This window comes from Halichoerus grypus, chromosome 8 (assembly GCF_964656455.1).
Source record: "Halichoerus grypus chromosome 8, mHalGry1.hap1.1, whole genome shotgun sequence".
In the NCBI taxonomy this organism is placed as follows: domain Eukaryota; kingdom Metazoa; phylum Chordata; class Mammalia; order Carnivora; family Phocidae; genus Halichoerus; species Halichoerus grypus.
Window position 1 is genome coordinate 149,132,429 of NC_135719.1, and position 16,342 is coordinate 149,148,770.

At 55.3% G+C, this 16,342-nt stretch overlaps 1 protein-coding gene across 4 annotated transcripts in view; it reads right to left on the minus strand.

Annotated features, from left to right (window-relative positions):
* The window catches only part of CDC42BPB (CDC42 binding protein kinase beta), a 98,352-nt gene that overhangs the window by 7,863 nt on the left and 74,147 nt on the right, over nucleotides 1–16,342 (minus strand). For 2 of the 4 annotated variants that reach the window (XM_036099509.2, XM_036099507.2), the window contains 12 exons: nucleotides 14,964–15,043; nucleotides 11,491–11,580; nucleotides 11,066–11,143; nucleotides 9,449–9,554; nucleotides 8,319–8,455; nucleotides 7,566–7,705; nucleotides 6,285–6,366; nucleotides 4,992–5,208; nucleotides 4,715–4,777; nucleotides 2,965–3,561; nucleotides 171–268; nucleotides 3–87 (listed from right to left, as the gene is read on the minus strand). In XM_036099509.2, the coding sequence (XP_035955402.1) occupies nucleotides 3–87; nucleotides 171–268; nucleotides 2,965–3,561; nucleotides 4,715–4,777; nucleotides 4,992–5,208; nucleotides 6,285–6,366; nucleotides 7,566–7,705; nucleotides 8,319–8,455; nucleotides 9,449–9,554; nucleotides 11,066–11,143; nucleotides 11,491–11,580; nucleotides 14,964–15,043 (1,773 nt within the window). The remainder of the gene's footprint in view (nucleotides 1–2; nucleotides 88–170; nucleotides 269–2,964; nucleotides 3,562–4,714; nucleotides 4,778–4,991; nucleotides 5,209–6,284; nucleotides 6,367–7,565; nucleotides 7,706–8,318; nucleotides 8,456–9,448; nucleotides 9,555–11,065; nucleotides 11,144–11,490; nucleotides 11,581–14,963; nucleotides 15,044–16,342) is intronic. The other 2 variants (XR_004919601.2, XM_036099508.2) reach the window with 2 other exon arrangements.

Sequence of the window (16,342 nt, forward strand, 5' to 3'; positions counted from 1 at the left end):
ACCCGCGAACTTGCTCCTGAAGTAGATCAGGCGGGGAGGCTCGCAGTTGAGGAGGTTGAGGGTGCCGTCGGAGCTGAGCGGTCTTATCTGTGTCGGAGAGCAGACAGGGCGGCTAGCGGCGGGCCGGGGGGGCGGGAGGGGGCTGCCCCGCACCGGCCCGGGGGCCTTACCCTCCGCAGGCCGATGGTCTGAACCCACTCCATGGTGCGCACGTCAAACACGTCCACGCCGTACTCGCTGTACACCGTGACGTGAGAGGGGCTGCAACCTGGCGTAGACGGAGCAAGCAAGGTGAGCGACCCACGCGGCTGGCCCACACCTGGCGCCTTCCACCCTGGGCGGCAGCGGCCAGGCCCCAACACCTGGCAACTTCAGAAGGTGCCAACGGGGGACACGCCGCCCTCAGCTTAGGGGTTACAACCGGTTCAACGGGCGGGTACTTTCACATTCCCACTCCGGAAAGAACCTTCGCTTCAAAGTTCACACCAACACCGCGCGTTTAACTGCTTTACCATCCCCGGAGCTGAACACCTTAAATACCGCAGTACACATGCTCAAGAGGGTTTGTTTAAAAAGTCAGCTTTCTCATTTAGCCTCCTTACACAATTACTGCAAAAACAACTGCTTCAGGCTCAACGCATGTGAAGCTGAGGCAGGGGCCGAGCATTCTGTCTCGAGGCAAATTCCTTTAAGAGATGCCAAAAAGTCAGGTTTCTGAGTAAATATTTAAAATCTCCAAACAAAACTGCTGCTTAGCTCTGGGACAACAATCCTGCCCGTCTCCGCCCCCAGCTAACCCACCGGCTCGCTCGCTCTGAGACTGGTCCTTCCGCGTGTTTGCAAGCAGCCCTCTGGTGGGCTGGTCCGAACACCTGGGACCAGCTTCCTGGGAGGAGCCCCGCGGCAGGGGGGCCGTTCCCCCTCACCCCGAGTGATGGCATACTGCCGGGGGGACGGGAACACTCCAAGGACCGCCAGCCCATCTGGCATTTGAGGTTTAAGGGGACAGTCCCCCCTTCAGAACTGCAGTAAGACTATCTGAACGGGGAAAGAGAGGGCCTGCCAGGGACGGGGGGGGGCGGGTGCGCGGCACGCTGTCGTGTCCCCAGCGCCACCCTGCAGGAGCGCAGAGCCAGGCCGACAGCACGGCTCAGCCTCCGCTCCGGTCCTCCTGCCTTCCAGGCTTGACTTAACTCCCTCGCGTCACTAACTGAAGATGGACCTTGAAAGGCTTCTCTTGATGTGTTGCTGTCAAGTTCCCAATGGGCTGTGTGGTCAGCCCTTCTCTTTTGAATACAAACAGGAAAATGAAACAGGCTTTAGGAAGGAGCCGAGAGGCTGGAACTGGCCAGCAGCCTGTCACAGAAGTGACAAGCAGAAAAACTTTCTGAAGTAATTTTCAGAGGACCGTTCTGCACACGGAGGCCCCTGGGGCAGCTCCTCTTACTTGGGAACATGTGGGGCTTCCTTTGCAAGGAGCCAAGGAGTGATCTGTGTGGCTTGCCGATAAAGTGATAAACTGAGGCATCCAGTCTAAAGAAAACTAAATTTAAACATCAACACCAGTGGCGAGAGAACGGGCTGGGGAGCCTGACAGATCGGCGTTTGAGCCGGGCTCCGCCGTGTGCCCCACGCGACGCCCTCTGTCCTCCTTGGCCAGGTGGGACTGACTGCGCCTCCCTACTGGGGACAGGTGAGAATGAACACACGCGAATGCTCAGCCCGGGAGTGGAACGAGGAGGCAACAGTTTTAGTTCTCCAGCCTGAATGTCAGGGACTTATTTTTCGCCAGCTCTAAAACGGATCTGGTGTCTGTACTGTGCACAAAGGGGAAGCGAGAACCGGACAGGGCCAACACAGGAGCTTTAGGTGTGTGTGCCAGTCACACAGCCAGGATGCCAAAAACATCACGCTCAGTGACCTTTCCACAATAAACTTTTCAAAACTTAGGGTTCAGGAGGAAAAGACCCTGACAGGCAGGGTTGCCATGTGGCTCTGTGGCAAGTCCTGTCCAGGCTGCCCTTGAGGACGACGGGGAGCGGCAGGGAAGGGACCCGGCCTGCCACCACCGGCCTGCCTGTCTGCTGCCCTGGCTGAGGGCTGACTGAGTCAAGGAACATGCAGAGGCCCGGAGAGCCAAAGGCCGGTGGATCCTCTCAAGGGCCCGGCGTCCCGGTTCCAACGCCCTTGGGTACTCTACCAGCTTGGCGTGGCCAGCAACGAGGCACACAAAAGGTCGTCCTTTTAGGTAATTAAGGAAAAATATGACCCCCACCTCCCACCCCGTCCCACCCCCCATCCGCTCAACATCAGCATGTACCCTGTGGCCCGTCTCATCAACCCCTGCTCTGTCTGACCTGCTGCTTCACCGACTCAGGATACACTGAGCAGGTGATCTGAGGCGTAGAGTCTGCTAAGAGTGACCAGACAAGAGTGGGAAGTGCCCCCCCTGGAGCCAACTCGGGGCCTTGGCTCACCAAGCTCAGGCCTTAGAGACTCCTGTCCGGGGACCCCGTTCCACAGAAAGCCACTGAAACTAGGCAAACAAAGGGACGCAGCTCCCAGCATTTCCAGGGACACATCTGTCCCAGCAGGAACTTTACCCCCGCACACTGGAGCTGAATTTTTTTCTGGCTACCAAAACCCTTTAGAGCTTGTTTTTATTACCGTGTGAGTTTATAAATCAGGGGCCCCTGCAAAGCCCGGGTGCTCCAGGAGAGAAAGGCACCGCGGGCAGGAGGCTGGCGCTAGGGGGGACCCCCTTCTCCCCCCCACCCCCACTGGTCCGAGATGCGCTGTCAGGACTGCACCTTCTCTTGAAGAAATGCACGGGGCCCGCCTCTCCGGCGCCTAACTGCTCGGCTAGGGGAGCTGAGAGACAAACCACAGCAAACTAGAACGCATGCTGACTGTCGAGGTGAAGAGCAGCAACAGGGGTATGGCAACAGAAAAACATATACATACTACAGGCAACAGGCGCCGCAGGCCACATGAGCTCCTGCATGCGTGACCTCCGACCTTGTGGGTCCACGTACAATCCCATGTGGCTGAAGCAAAGCAGGTACTCCTCGCTTTTGAGCTCCACAGCACAAAGGGCATCAAAAGACTGCTGTGAGAGGAACGTAAGCGAGGGGTCATTGGGATTTACCAGGGTTAGAGCCTGCCCGTCCCCCTGGGGGCTCAGCAGAGAGAACCCCGAAGGGTAGCCAACACAGAGCTTGTCCTTGAGCGCGGCCATCCACTGCACAGTGCCGGGGGCCACAATTTCATTGACCTTCCTGTGGAAAGGCCTAGTTCTCTGGACCTCATAGCAAAGGACCAGCCGTTTCACAGCTGCGAACAGGAAGGTGGAGGAGCTCTTGTTCAGTGTTGCGGTCGCTATGAGCTGGCAGCCTTTTGTTTCTGGAAGCTTGATGTCGACGTTGCTTTCTGCCCCATCGAAGGCAGACCACGGACAGAGATGGACATGGTGGTTCCGGCCGCAGAGGAGGACGGCCACTTTGTCTTTGGGAGCAAGCTCGATCTGGTAGACTTTCTTGTAGTCAGCAACTCGGACAATCACTGCGGACACAGAAATGCAGTGTCTCACGGTGGCTCCCGAGCACCTGCCCAAGGCGCCAGGAACCTCCCCATCGGCTCCCTTCCCTGCCAGCCAGCTCTAGAACACGCTCTAGAATGTGCCTCCACCCCTGCCAACGTCACTGTCCTGCAGATGCCAGGGCAGCGCCCTCCTTCAGAAGCCCCCAGGGGCCGCCATTCTCACACTCCTCCCTCTGCCTCCATGGCACCAGCCACCCCCCCACCAAGCTGGGAGATGCTGAGCGCACTGCGGCCTCGGGGGGTGGATCTGGACCTCCTTCCAGTTCATCCCTGAAGACGAGAACCCTCGGGTTGCATGTGGGGAACAAAGGCCCATCTCCAACCTCACTGGACCCTCAGATAAACTCTCTGAAAGCACCCACCCCCAAATTAACCCAATCTCCCGAATACCCTAATTGGTTAGGATCTGCACTAAGGGCTCTCTGAGCAGAGCCCTTGGTCTGGAACCTGAGGGACCAACAGCCCTGGGTGTGGGCCAGTAGCGGTGGTCACCCCCGGTGATACGCGTTCACACCGGGCTCGGCAGGAAGGGAACGCTGCCCACCATGGAGCAGCTCCTTATTTCTGGGGGACGTGGCCAGACCCTGGCCCAGGGCCCAGGCCAGTTCTAGTCTCCTTGGAATTCTCTCCTGAGACACAGGGTGGTGAAGAGGGGAGACATGGGATACTTTGCATTTCCTTGCTAGGAAGAAGGAAATGTCAAACTTTGAAGCGGAGAAAGGAACGTTTCAGGAAGGCCTCAGCACGTGCAGGAATTCAGTAAACGATCCTCCTTCTTGCCCCCAACTCCCTCCCCAATCCTCTCCTTGACGAGCCCAGTGAGCACAGTAAGCTGCTCACCTGCCCCCGCCCCGGGGGCTGCTGGTTGGTCTGGGTGCCCTGCTGCGCCCGGGGTAGGCCCTGCCCACCGCTGAGGCACCAGTGGGCACTCCGCCCGCATCTGCCGAACATCTGTCCGTCTCTTGCAAACGACGTTTCTCAGCTGTTTGCCTTTCCCTGTGTTCCCGTAATTCACACATCACTGAACGCCCCTCAGCTCGCGAGGGTTCCTGCCACTGCCCCTGCACCGGCTGTGCGAGCCCGGGAGGACGGGCGGCAGCCCCTGTGCACTCACCGTCGCGGGTCACCTCTATGACGTAGAGCCCTTCTTCTAGGCCGACCACGATCCTGTCCCCATCTGTCGAGGCGGGAGGGGCAAGAACAACACACGAACGTCAGTACTACTGACGCACCCATTCGCCCCTCGAAGCAGACGCACGAACTCCGCTCCAACGGACAACACGGCCATGGCCGCCGCCCGCTGGAGGGCAGATCGGGCACCGCACCCGCTGACACGCTCCGCTGCTCCCTGTTTCTCAAGAGCGCGGCCCCACACGGCACCTGGCACGCACCCACGACGGCGGCGCTCAGGACGGCCTTGATGAGAGGCAGTGTGCTGTCGTAGGCCTCCTGCGGGACATGCACCACCTGGTTCCTCAAGCGGTTCTTGTGGAGGATCGACTGCAGTCCTTCTAGAATCCCAACCCACTTCCTCTTTTCGTTCTCATTTTCTGTCAGAATGAGCAGTGAGCTGGTCTTAGAAGGTGTCCCTAAGAGAGAGGCTGTCACCTTCGTGACAGACAAAGAAAAGAGCCATAAGACAACCAAAGCACAGCACACAGACGCCCACAGCCTGGCCTGGACGCCACCTCGCGCTGGAGGGCGTGCTGCCCAGCACTCTGGCTCAGGGCGACTGCTCAGTCCCGATCCTGGGGTGCCCACAGACGCTGTGAGGGGCTCTGCTGCTGTAAACGGGCGGGGGCACTGTTATAAACAGGCGCCCTGCATCCCTTCCTTGTCAGATTCTGCTCTGGCCAACACTGTGATGGAGTTACCCCATTTTAAAACTACTTCTTGAATGACCTCACTATAATTAACAACAGAACAGGAAAAACAGAATCTCCCACACAAACGCTCTGCCCACACGTGCTTCCCTGTGAGCGTCCCCTGAGCCCTCAGCAGGAGCCTGGGTGGCGCTGGCTGGTACAGAATGGTCAGCTTTTAAGCACCCAAGGATGGCAATTTTCTGTATCATACGTATGAGGCAGTTTCTGAACAGATAGGTAAGTTCAGGAAAGAGGATTCTTGGACTTCATTTTGTGGTCAGTGAAAATCCTACTGTTTATAAAAATTCCCAATGGAGGGGTTGGGGGTGATTCTTTCCCTAATCCACAATCGCTCAGAGGCTTCCTAATGCCACACCATCTAACATGAACTCAGCGGGGGGACCCTCCATCTCGGCCAACAAAAATGCTGCTGGGAAACGTCTACTGATTCCTTCTGTTTTGCTCCAGTTGAGGACGAGTAAGTCTCGGGGAGGGGAACCGCGGGGGCACATTCCATCCATAAAGGACCACGGGGCGGCTCCCAGCATCAGGCACGCTGTGACTGCACATACAGACCAGGTGGGGTGCAGGACAGAAGGCAGTACTGGTGACGTGGGGGAGGCAGGGCCCTGGGGAGGAGGGACCCCAACATGAGGGACGGCATCTGGAGCAAGACAGGAGGCGGAGGAACAGGAGTTCTGGGTCTGCTGGCCCCTTACTATGGCACAGTGAAATGCTCCAAAGAATTGTTCCATTTTAACCACGAGCTTTCCTTTTTAGGATTAACGAAACATCTCCAAGGAACAGAGAAAAGCATACCCTGAATATACACGGAATATCTCGGCGGGAAGCATGTATGACGTCTGAGGCCAGGACTGAGCTCACCGAGAACTCCTCATCTCTGGTAAGAAACAGAACACTTGGAACATCAGAAAGAATGTGCACATGGGCCTGTCCCCCGCCCCCCAGTGCTACAAATCTCCTGAGAAAGGATACTTCCACGGCTCTACTTTCTAGAACATATGGTTGGCCCCTTGCCTCCAGCTGTGTAAGAAAGCGCTTATGCTGACAAAGCCCACAGACTTGAGAACCCTGCAGGTGTTTCAGTGATGAGGCACGTGTGAGAATAAAAGCCCTTTCCCTGAGCCACATGGTTCTGGTCTGTGCCAGATGCTTCCAGCCACATACACATCGCTGATTTGGCCCATACTTGGCTACAGTCAAGTGGCCGCCTGGTGACGGCTTCTAAAGAACGGGACGCGACCTGCGGAAACAGCCGTGCAAGCCCCACGTCCAACACTCCGAATCCTGGGCTCCACCTGCCCGTGGGCTCTTGGCCACCAGGCCGGGGCCCACCTGCGCCCAGTGACGGACGAGCGGGATCGCCTGGGGATGTGGAAGTGGGAGCTGCCGTGGAGGTGACTCAGCTACACGTCTGTCCCTGGAGCTGTCGTCGGGGGCACTGCAGCCCGTGGCCCCCCAAAAACCAGTGCGGAGACTGAGGTGCCAGGCCCTCGCCCAGGTCAGGGGCAGACGGGACACCAGGCCCTGTGCTGAGCGTGCGCCTTCTAGGAACTGCTTTGATCTTCACAACCAATCTCCGACCTAATGATGTAATCATGCCCATTTTACAAATGGGGAAACACAGAGCTGGACGCTACCCCTAAGAGAAGCCAGGAGGGAGGGAGCATGCTACGCCGTCTCTGTCTGCCGGATGCTAGGAAGGCAGGGGATGAGAGATCCGTGGTCACGGGGGGTGTCATGCGGCAGAACCCTGGGCTCTAGGTTTCTGTCACAGACAGGATGTGCGGGTGCCAACACCCTGGGCTGGGCAGTGTGTTTCTGGGAAACCTCCTACCTGTTCTTGGGGCAAATGGTCTCCTTAAGTTAAATACCTATGTGCCAAATTGTTGAGTGCAAAAATACCCACACAGGGAAATTTCTACCACGCACGTCAAGCACCTGTTTTTAGAACTGCGTGATGACCGAGGATGTGAAGGTATAAATGAGGTTAAAGATTACCCAGCAACAAACTCCCATTTTGGGCTAAAGAGAAGTCAGTCAGAACTCACAGAACAGGACGGAACACACAGAACAGACCTGAGGTCCAGGACCTGGCTGGCGACAACACCAGGCTGGGTGGACTTTCCTTCGGGCAGGTCATAGAGAAAGAGCTTGCAGTCACAGACCACTGCGTAAGCCCGCTGCCATCCTTTCTTCACCCCAGTGGGCTTCGGGACCTACAGATAACAGTGAGCACGTTCCACTGGGCCAGAAAGGCCAGGCCCCGGGCCCCAGGAGGCTCCTTGCTAAGGGCTTCCATCCAGCTCCCGCATGGCTGGCCTGCTTCTCCAGGGACAGCGCCCCCCCCGCCATGACCCTCCCGGGCTGGCGGCCAGAGCCGGGTCTGAGCCCAGGAAGACTCAGGGCATGACTGGGGAGGGGTCCACACAGGATAAAAGGTGATGCAGGGGACAAAATGGGCAACTCAGCGAACAGGTGTGTTCACACCACACACACAGCATCCTGGAATGCCACAGCTCTGAGGCTGTCCGGACACAGCGGTTTTAAGACAGCACTCGGCTCTGGAACCATCTCTAAGTGACCGAAAGGTGGGGACGAAGGGCTCCGGAGGACTGAGCATGTTTCTGGGCTCCTCAGAGTCCGGGGGGCCTGAATGCCTCACTGCCCAAGAGGGGAGGAATCCCAGGACCAGCACAAAGGTCACTTCACAAAGCAACCAAGGTCGGCTGTCGAGAGCAGTGCGGTGTGACTGTGGGTCATCACGACGGAGACAGGGAGAGCGGAGCTGATGCAAAGTGCCCTCCCCCGCCCGGGCCTTCACGCTCCTACCTTGACGTAGCCCTTGTAGGCCGTTCCTATGCCTCTCTGCACGTCCACGCCCAGAGGCCGCTTGGACTGCTCGGGGGGGATGGGGCACACCTGTGGAGCACTCTCTTTGCAGGACACGTGGCAGGCAAACGAGCACACTGGAAAAGGGAAGGAGCACCGCCATCAGAACCTGCTGCCTCCAGAGCAGAAGCCACGGGACAGCGTACGCCACAGATGCGGCCACGCAGTAATCCCCACATCACGGGAACGGCCCCGACACCCAGTGGAGCGAACGGTTTCTGGAACAGTCCCCACAAAGCCCAGGGACTCTGGCACTGAGCGGCCCTCGAGCATGCTCGTGGGGGCCCTGACATGGGCGTGAGGGCTAGCGCGGCGGCGTGGCCACAGGGCCGTGCATGCTGCTCCCCCAGGAAGCCGGGCCTCACGCCCCATAGCTCCGTCCCCACCTCGCCTGCGGAGGAAACCAGCTCAGGCGTGTGACCAGGCAGGGGCTTCAGGGACAGACGGGGCTCCTGGCAGCTGAGCAGAAGGCCTGCCAAGGAACAAGGAAAAGGCTTCTGCGGCCAGGTAGACGCACACAAAGCTGCTTTTGCAGAGCAAGTCCCCCTGTGACCAGCTGCTGTCACTTGTCATCGCGTATGGCGCCAGCTGGGGGCCCGTCTATGAGACGGGCGATCGCACCGCATCGTCGTGTTGCCGGATGGGAGTGCGGCACAGGGCAGTGACGCGCCCAGAGGTTACAAGGCCAACAATGACACCAGGAGAGACCAAACACCGGCGCTTACCCTCAGATGACGTGACGGGGAGGAGCGTAAGGTTCTGTTTACTCTCTGCTCTTCCTGATTTTCCAGAAGGACCGTGGACATTTCATTTCATAGTAAACAAGAGCCCACGGATAACCTGGGCCACCCTGTGGCCCTGTGCTCTCCCGCAGCCGCAAGGATTTGGGACTGTGTCTCCCAAAGCTCGACTGAGTGTTTATAAACCGAAAGAGGGAGACAATCTGCCCTCGGCTAGCTCACCAGTGGCTCCGTATTCCAGCCTCGTCTGACTTTCGAGTAACTGCCCCTCCTGCCCGGGTGCACCGCAGTCGCACACTCTGGCCCCCGCGGCTCGCGGCCGCCACTCACCCTCACAGGCGTAGCCCTGCCGGGTCAGCCCGACCATCAGGGACGTGCAGTGGCTGCACTGCGTGGGGCTGGAGAAGGACTTGATGCTGAACTGGTGGGCTTTCGGCTGGAGGGAGAACATCGAGAAGGTGAGACCCAGGCTCTGCGCAGGGACCATCCGTCTGCTTGTGATCAAACCGAGAGACTTGGGCACGACCCCGAGAAGCTGAGAATGCGCAGCTTCACTCTGACGTCTATGTGCTCCTTACCGGTATTAACCAAGGAGTAGTGCTTACCACCCACCGACCAAACGTGAGCCAGAAAAGAAGTCAGCACATGCCTCCGCTGATGAGCGGTCTTGCTCGCGGGAACAGCAAGGGGGGCCGGGCAGGACGCCATGCTAGCACAGCCCGCACACACTCTGGGGCTGGCGCCTCGCCTCCTGGGGCTCTTGGGGGCTGGCTGGGGTCACGTTTTGGCGGGGGCTGCCACCCAGGGCTGCGCTTGCATGTGAGACCCAGAGCCACGCAAGAAACGAAGAGCAGCCCTGTTCCTAAGAGCAAGGGCCTGGACGGACCTGCCGCCCCTTGTTGGGAGGGCAGGTGCATCACGACACGATCCACAATGGAACGAAGGGTGAGGCTGAACAGAGGAGCAAGCTGGAGACATGCAGCACGGGCAGTGTGTAAAGCTCCGACATAGCAAAAGAAAGGCTCATTACTCAGGGACACAAATACTACGGGACGATGTGTAAGAAGCAAGGGAGTGGGCAACACAAAATCCAGAGGGCAGCCCCCCTGACCCCTGACTCTATGGGAATCGAAGCCCAAAGCCTAACAAAATCAAGTGTCTAAGTTGGCCCGCTGTCTATGGTTGGGGCCATGCCTCGTTAAAGGAGAACGAAGCATCTAAGTGCATCAAGCCAAATGCTTGCTAAGCCGGAAACTTCGGGCCTCCTCACGAGAGCCCTGGGAGCTGGCGCGAGGCCCCCACATACACTTCTGGGGAAGACGAGGTACAGAAGTGCACGCTGGGTGCTGCTCCGCTTACTCTGGGGGAAACACCCTTCCACGGACCCCAGGGCTCTCCACCGCTCCAAGTGCAGACGGACAGATGGAAGTCAGCCGCGAGCAGCGCAGTGTGGACACGTGACCAGAGCGGTCACTGCCGGAGAAGGGAGTACGATCTGGGAGATGCAGGAGAGGAGACCGAATTCCGAAATTTCCAATTAACATGTGACCATGTGTCATTCACTGGTTGAATTAAGGAGACACAGGGTCAGGGGCACCCGGGTGGCTCAGTGGTTAAGTGTCTGCCTTCGGCTCAGGTCATGGTCCCGGGGTCCTGGGATCGAGCCCCGCATCGGGCTCCCTGCTCAGCTGGAGCCTGCTTCTCCCTCTGTCCCTCCTCCTGCTTGTGCTCTCTCGCACGCTCTCTCAAATAAATTCTTAAAAAAAAAAAAAGAGAGAGAGAGAGAGAGAGACAGGGTCCTGACACTTAGTGGACCACACACTGCTCACGGCAAACCATTACTAGGACACCAGGGTCTCGCTGTGCATACATAAATAGTAAGCCTTATTATTCAAAGTTCCCTCCTAAAACTGAGAAGGTGGCACGGGTGCAAAGCCAGGCCCCTACCTTTGGTCCGGCCAGAGCGAGGGGCTGCGTGGTGGGCAGTGGCACAGGGGGTGGCCTCTGCGTGGCCCGAGCCATGTCCTGGGGACAAGCAGGGACAGGTGAGCATCCTCTGAGCTCGATACTGCTCTTACATATCACACCCTGCTTGGGATTCGTTTCTCTCTAGAACTGATTAATAATGAATGGCATTTTTAATTTCCTACGTTGTTGAGACATCGGTCAGAGCAGCCCTCGCCCAGCTGATACATGACAATAACAACTGAGACACAAGTCGGGCTCGCGGCTGGGAGAGGGTCCTGCTACAGGGTGCGAGGGAGGGCCGGGGGCCACCCTGGCATGAGCGCACTCTCTGCTCATCAAGGGCACGGGCGGGGAGGGGACCCTTCCGAGGGCTCACAGGGGGGCAACAGGGCAACACTGCTTACTTCCTGCTGGTCTGTGCTTGCGGCCACAGAAACCGAAGGGGACACCTCTGGCTTCGGAGCCTGGGTCTCCTGCTCCCCAGCTGAGCTGCTCTGTGAAAACAAAGGCGGAGACACAGTGGGAAGGAGAGAACTTCAGAGAAGTCAGACTCTGATTGCACAGTCTGTCCCACTAGGGACCCCGGGTCCCACCCAGGCCCGTACTCCCATCACGTCCCATCAGAGTCCACTTCACTCACAGCTGCGCTGCCTTCCCCCAGGGCCACTGCCCTTGGCATTCTAAGACCAGAGTGGTGACCGCGTGGTCTCACAAGCCACGGTCATCGCCAAAGGCCAGAGGCCACCTGCCTCACCCTCCACCCGCAGCCCTGACCGCCCGTTCTCCCCGCCGCCCCCCATTTAAGGGGCAGGAACCGGAAACCGCCGACCCACTGGTCTCGTTCAGAAGTGACTTTATCTATATCTGGTATCGTTAAGATAAAGGAGTCCAATACTTTTTAACCTCATTTCAGGGGCCAGGAAGAAATTCGGACATCAACAGGGGTCTGGGGCCTATGACCCAGAAGTAAGAATTTCCCTGAAAGTTCTACAACACAAGGAGGCAATGTTTTGTTCTAAGAACTCAAGATTCCCAAATTAATTTCACAATTTGAAACTGAAGCTAACGCTTTGAATCTAATTTGAAGCTCATTTTAAAACAACTTGAAAAGGACCTCATTTTGAGTGTTCCTGAAGTTATTTCCTCACGAAAGGCTGTGGTACTTGCACAGACACACATCAACTACGTACTTATGCTCAGTAAGTGCTAGCACCGAGACGCAGAGGTAGCCGGAAGGTTCCTACGGGAGAAGCTGACAGCTTTATCTTATGTTCCACATTGAAACCCCAAGGAAGCAAACCAGAGAAACACTTTTTAAAAGTTGTAATTAATGAGGTTCCTATATAAGGAGCCGAATTCAGATGGGACGGTGGTGTGTGCATATGAACACATACAACTGTGTACTGCGGTATATTTGAATCTGTTAACAAATTCACCAGGGAAACGCTACATCAATTAGCTAATCATCAAAGTACAAACTAAGCAAATTTCTCCCATAAATAAGGTGTATTACACGCATTAGAGTTCCATCTCTAGATAAACGAAGAGTAAAAGAATATCAGGTAACTGAATTCTGCCATGGAACAGCCTGGCTAGTCTCCCTTGGTTGGGAAGTCCAAGGATGGGAATTAGGATGAGGAGCCGTCCACATCTGAGGGCTGCTAGGGACACAGGGAGGGCGGCGGGGGGCCAGCATGGGCAGTGACTTACTTCTTCCTGAGAGGCTGGCAGAAGATGTGGGGACGAGGCAGAGTCCTTGATTGCGACAGATGGGAAGCATCACTTCCCGCCCAATGAACCCTTGCACAAAAATACACTGATTCCATCACCATGGCCAACACTGTAGTATTTAATGTGTTTGTACAGAGAAAGCAGGGTAGAAGCTTCTAAAAGATGATCCTCAGGTCTGGAAACACCTCCTGACAAACCCAGACTCTGACCAAGGATTTTTTCTTTCCATCAGTGAATGTCCTTCCTCCTCAAACTACAGAGGGAAGGAGGGACAAAGACCAAACAGGGAGACTGCAGGAGCGCCGGCTGCCGCATACGGCAGCCTCTGTCCAGGTGCGAGATGAGACCACCTCCCCAAGGACCGCTCCTCTTGGACTAATCCTGCGGAAATGCCTTGGCTCTCCGGGCCACCTCCACCCGGTAAGGACAGCCGCCCCCGGTCCACCAGGACATGCCTGGCGCTCCCGCAGTGGGAGACACATGGGCCTTAAGAGGCAGCAGGTTTCTGAAGGAACCAGCTTGTGAGGACCGGGTAAAGCTACCTGCTTCTTAAGGAAAACTGAGGACTTTAGGGAAAAGACAAGCATCACTAATTTGGTAAGAAACCATTTTGACAGGTGAATAGAAGCAGGTATGGGAGAGTGGTAGGAGCAATACACACCTGCTTGATTTGGTAATAACTGATCCTAGGCAAGGACTGCTGCCGGACACCAGCCCGCAGCCATCCCAAAGTCCCAATGCTTATGAAGGGGTGGGGCGGGGTCTGGCGGACACCACCTCACCCTAATGATGAAGCCTGGCATCCCCAACCCTACACACATGGGAAGTACCCAACATCTCCTGCACAGAATCCATGCCAAAATGTTTAACCCGCTTCTAATCGCGAGGAACTATCAGACAAATCCAGAACATAGGACATTCTGCAAGACGGCTGGGACGGCCACTAGAGAAATACAAACGCTATAAAAGCTGGGGTGGGGGAGGAGTGGGGGCGCTGTTCCAGATCCAAGACAGATGCGACCTATGGGCTCTGGCTGGATCCTGACCGGGGAGGCCAGCCAGCAGTAAAGGACTTCGCTGGGCAACAAGGGAAACGTAAATGTGTGCTCTGCTTGGGCTTCAGCGGAAGCGTCCTCTGCACTGCAGTCCTGCGAGAACACCCTCGTCTCGGGAAACAGACCCTGGAGTGTTAGGGGACGTGTCTGTGAATACCGGTGAGACAGCTGTATGCTTACTGTACTTTCCTTCAAGTTTCCTGCAGGTTTATAATTTTCTAAATAAAAAGTTGGAAATCAACAAAAACAATGACGCTTTATCAGAAATCCCATTAATGAGATCTGCTTTCATTATTTTTACTTTCTGGCTCGTTTCAGGGTTTGCTAGTAAGGGTCCACCCCTAGCATTTTGGAAAGAGAGGGAGAGGCTGTCCTGGGTATACCCACAGCGCACGTGGGGACGAAGCGGGGCTCACGCGGCTCCGACCTACTCCCGGAGCGGAGGCTCGTCACACTGAGCGCCAACACCAGGCTGGCGACGGGGTACCCGGGGCTGGACTGCTCTCATAAACCACTTTCCTCCACCCGTCCTTAAGACCAAACTATACAGCCACACAGGACTCACTGAAAGGTTCATGAGGCTTATTCATTTACTGCGGTATGAGAATTTGTATTTTCAAAACTGCCACGGGGCGCCTGGGTGGCTCAGCCGGTTAAGTGTCTGCCTTCAGCTTGGGTCATGATCTCAGAGTCCTGGGATCGAGCCCTGCATCTGCTCGGCGGGGAGTCTGCTTCTCCCTCTGCCTCTGCCTGCCCCTCCCCCTGCTCGTGCACGCTCTCTAACAAATAAATTAATTAAAAACAAAAACTGCCTGAAATACTCAGCACACAGCCAGAGGCCAGCGTAGATTTCTCCCCCGAAGATGCTGAGCACTTTCTTAATCAACTTCCACTTAGTCTGAGGACGCTTCTCTGGACTCATTTCAAATACCTTAAATGTGTCTAACCTCATACACTGACCACCACGTGACGGGTCTGCATGAGGAAAATGCTGTTAGATGTTGTGGGTGGCCCCCCATGGGATCAGAGCGTGTCATACTAGCTCTAACTTACCATCAATTCATTTGCCACTTTAAAAAATAACCACTTACTCTGAACGTCAGATCGTGTGCAAGAGGGGCAGTGTTGAAATACTCAAAAATAGAATCCTGAAAATCCGGAAGTTTGAGGCCTGTAAAAAAGAAACAAAGACCAGTCAAGGCAGGTTTAAAAGATGGTCTTTTGTGCTTAGATGAGAAGATGCAACGTCATCATGATGTCAATCCTCCACAAGCTGATAAATCTGATGCAATTCTAGTCACATCTGTTTAGGAGAGTCACCAAGGAAGATGGTCTCAGAAATCCCTATAAAAGGGGGTTGAAAGAGGAGATCTACCAGATATTAAAACAGGCTCCCCAAAACCTCTTTAATCACAATCAAGCCAACAATGAACGAGGAGGAAAATCCAGAGGCAAGACTCCAGTGCTCAGGGGAGTCTCATGTGGGAAGGGTCACATGTGAAATCAGTAGAGAGAGGAACTTTTCAATAACTGGTATCAGACTACTAACTAGCACAGGAAAAAGATAAAACTAGATCCATTCCTCAAAATGTACATCAGAGTCAATTCCACCTGAATCAGTAATCCAAATTTAACAAATGAAACCATACCAGTATTAGAAAATATGAGTGAATTACTTGGGAGTACCTGGGGATTTGAGAATATCTCCCTATGACTCGAGAAAAGAGAAGACTGATAAATTTATTGCACAAAAATTAAAAACAAAAAAGCACCAAAAAACATTATGCTTGGTAAAAAACAAAACATAAGCAAAGTAAAAAAGACAAAAGACAAACTAGGAGAAAAATCTGTAACTTCTATCACAAACAAAAGACTCTTATCCTCGATATACAAAAAGCTTCTAGAAGAAAAAACCTGACATACAAAAAGCTTCTAGAAGAAACTTAACCTGAATTTTAAAAAATGGGCAAAAGATACAAATACATAAAAATTACAGAATAAGAAATGCGAATAGCTCTTAAACATACAAAAAGGAGCTCCATTTTGCTCATGATAAGAGAAGCGCGAGTGAACTCTCTATTTCGATGCTACTTCTCGCCTATTCGGCATGCAGACCCACTCTGCAGGCGAGCCTCTGGGGCGGAGTCTGGCAACGGCTAGCACGAGTGGATGCATGCTTACTCTCTAACCGGCAACCCCGCTTCCAAAAATACCCCCACAGAAATAGGAACTGTCTATACACACATGGCTTTTCTGTGCAGCCCAGCACCGTCCACAGCCCCCAGCAGAGTGCGGTGCAGCATGGCCATGAGGGGACAGGACCTGGGACCACCTCGCACGCCGTGGCCCTACCCACACGCAGAATGGAGCCCCAAGCAGGCTGCCTTGCATAACCAGGAGGATACGGATGCATGCCTTTACACACACGTATTCGCTGTGTATTCCAAGATCTGATGGCAAGGATAAACCA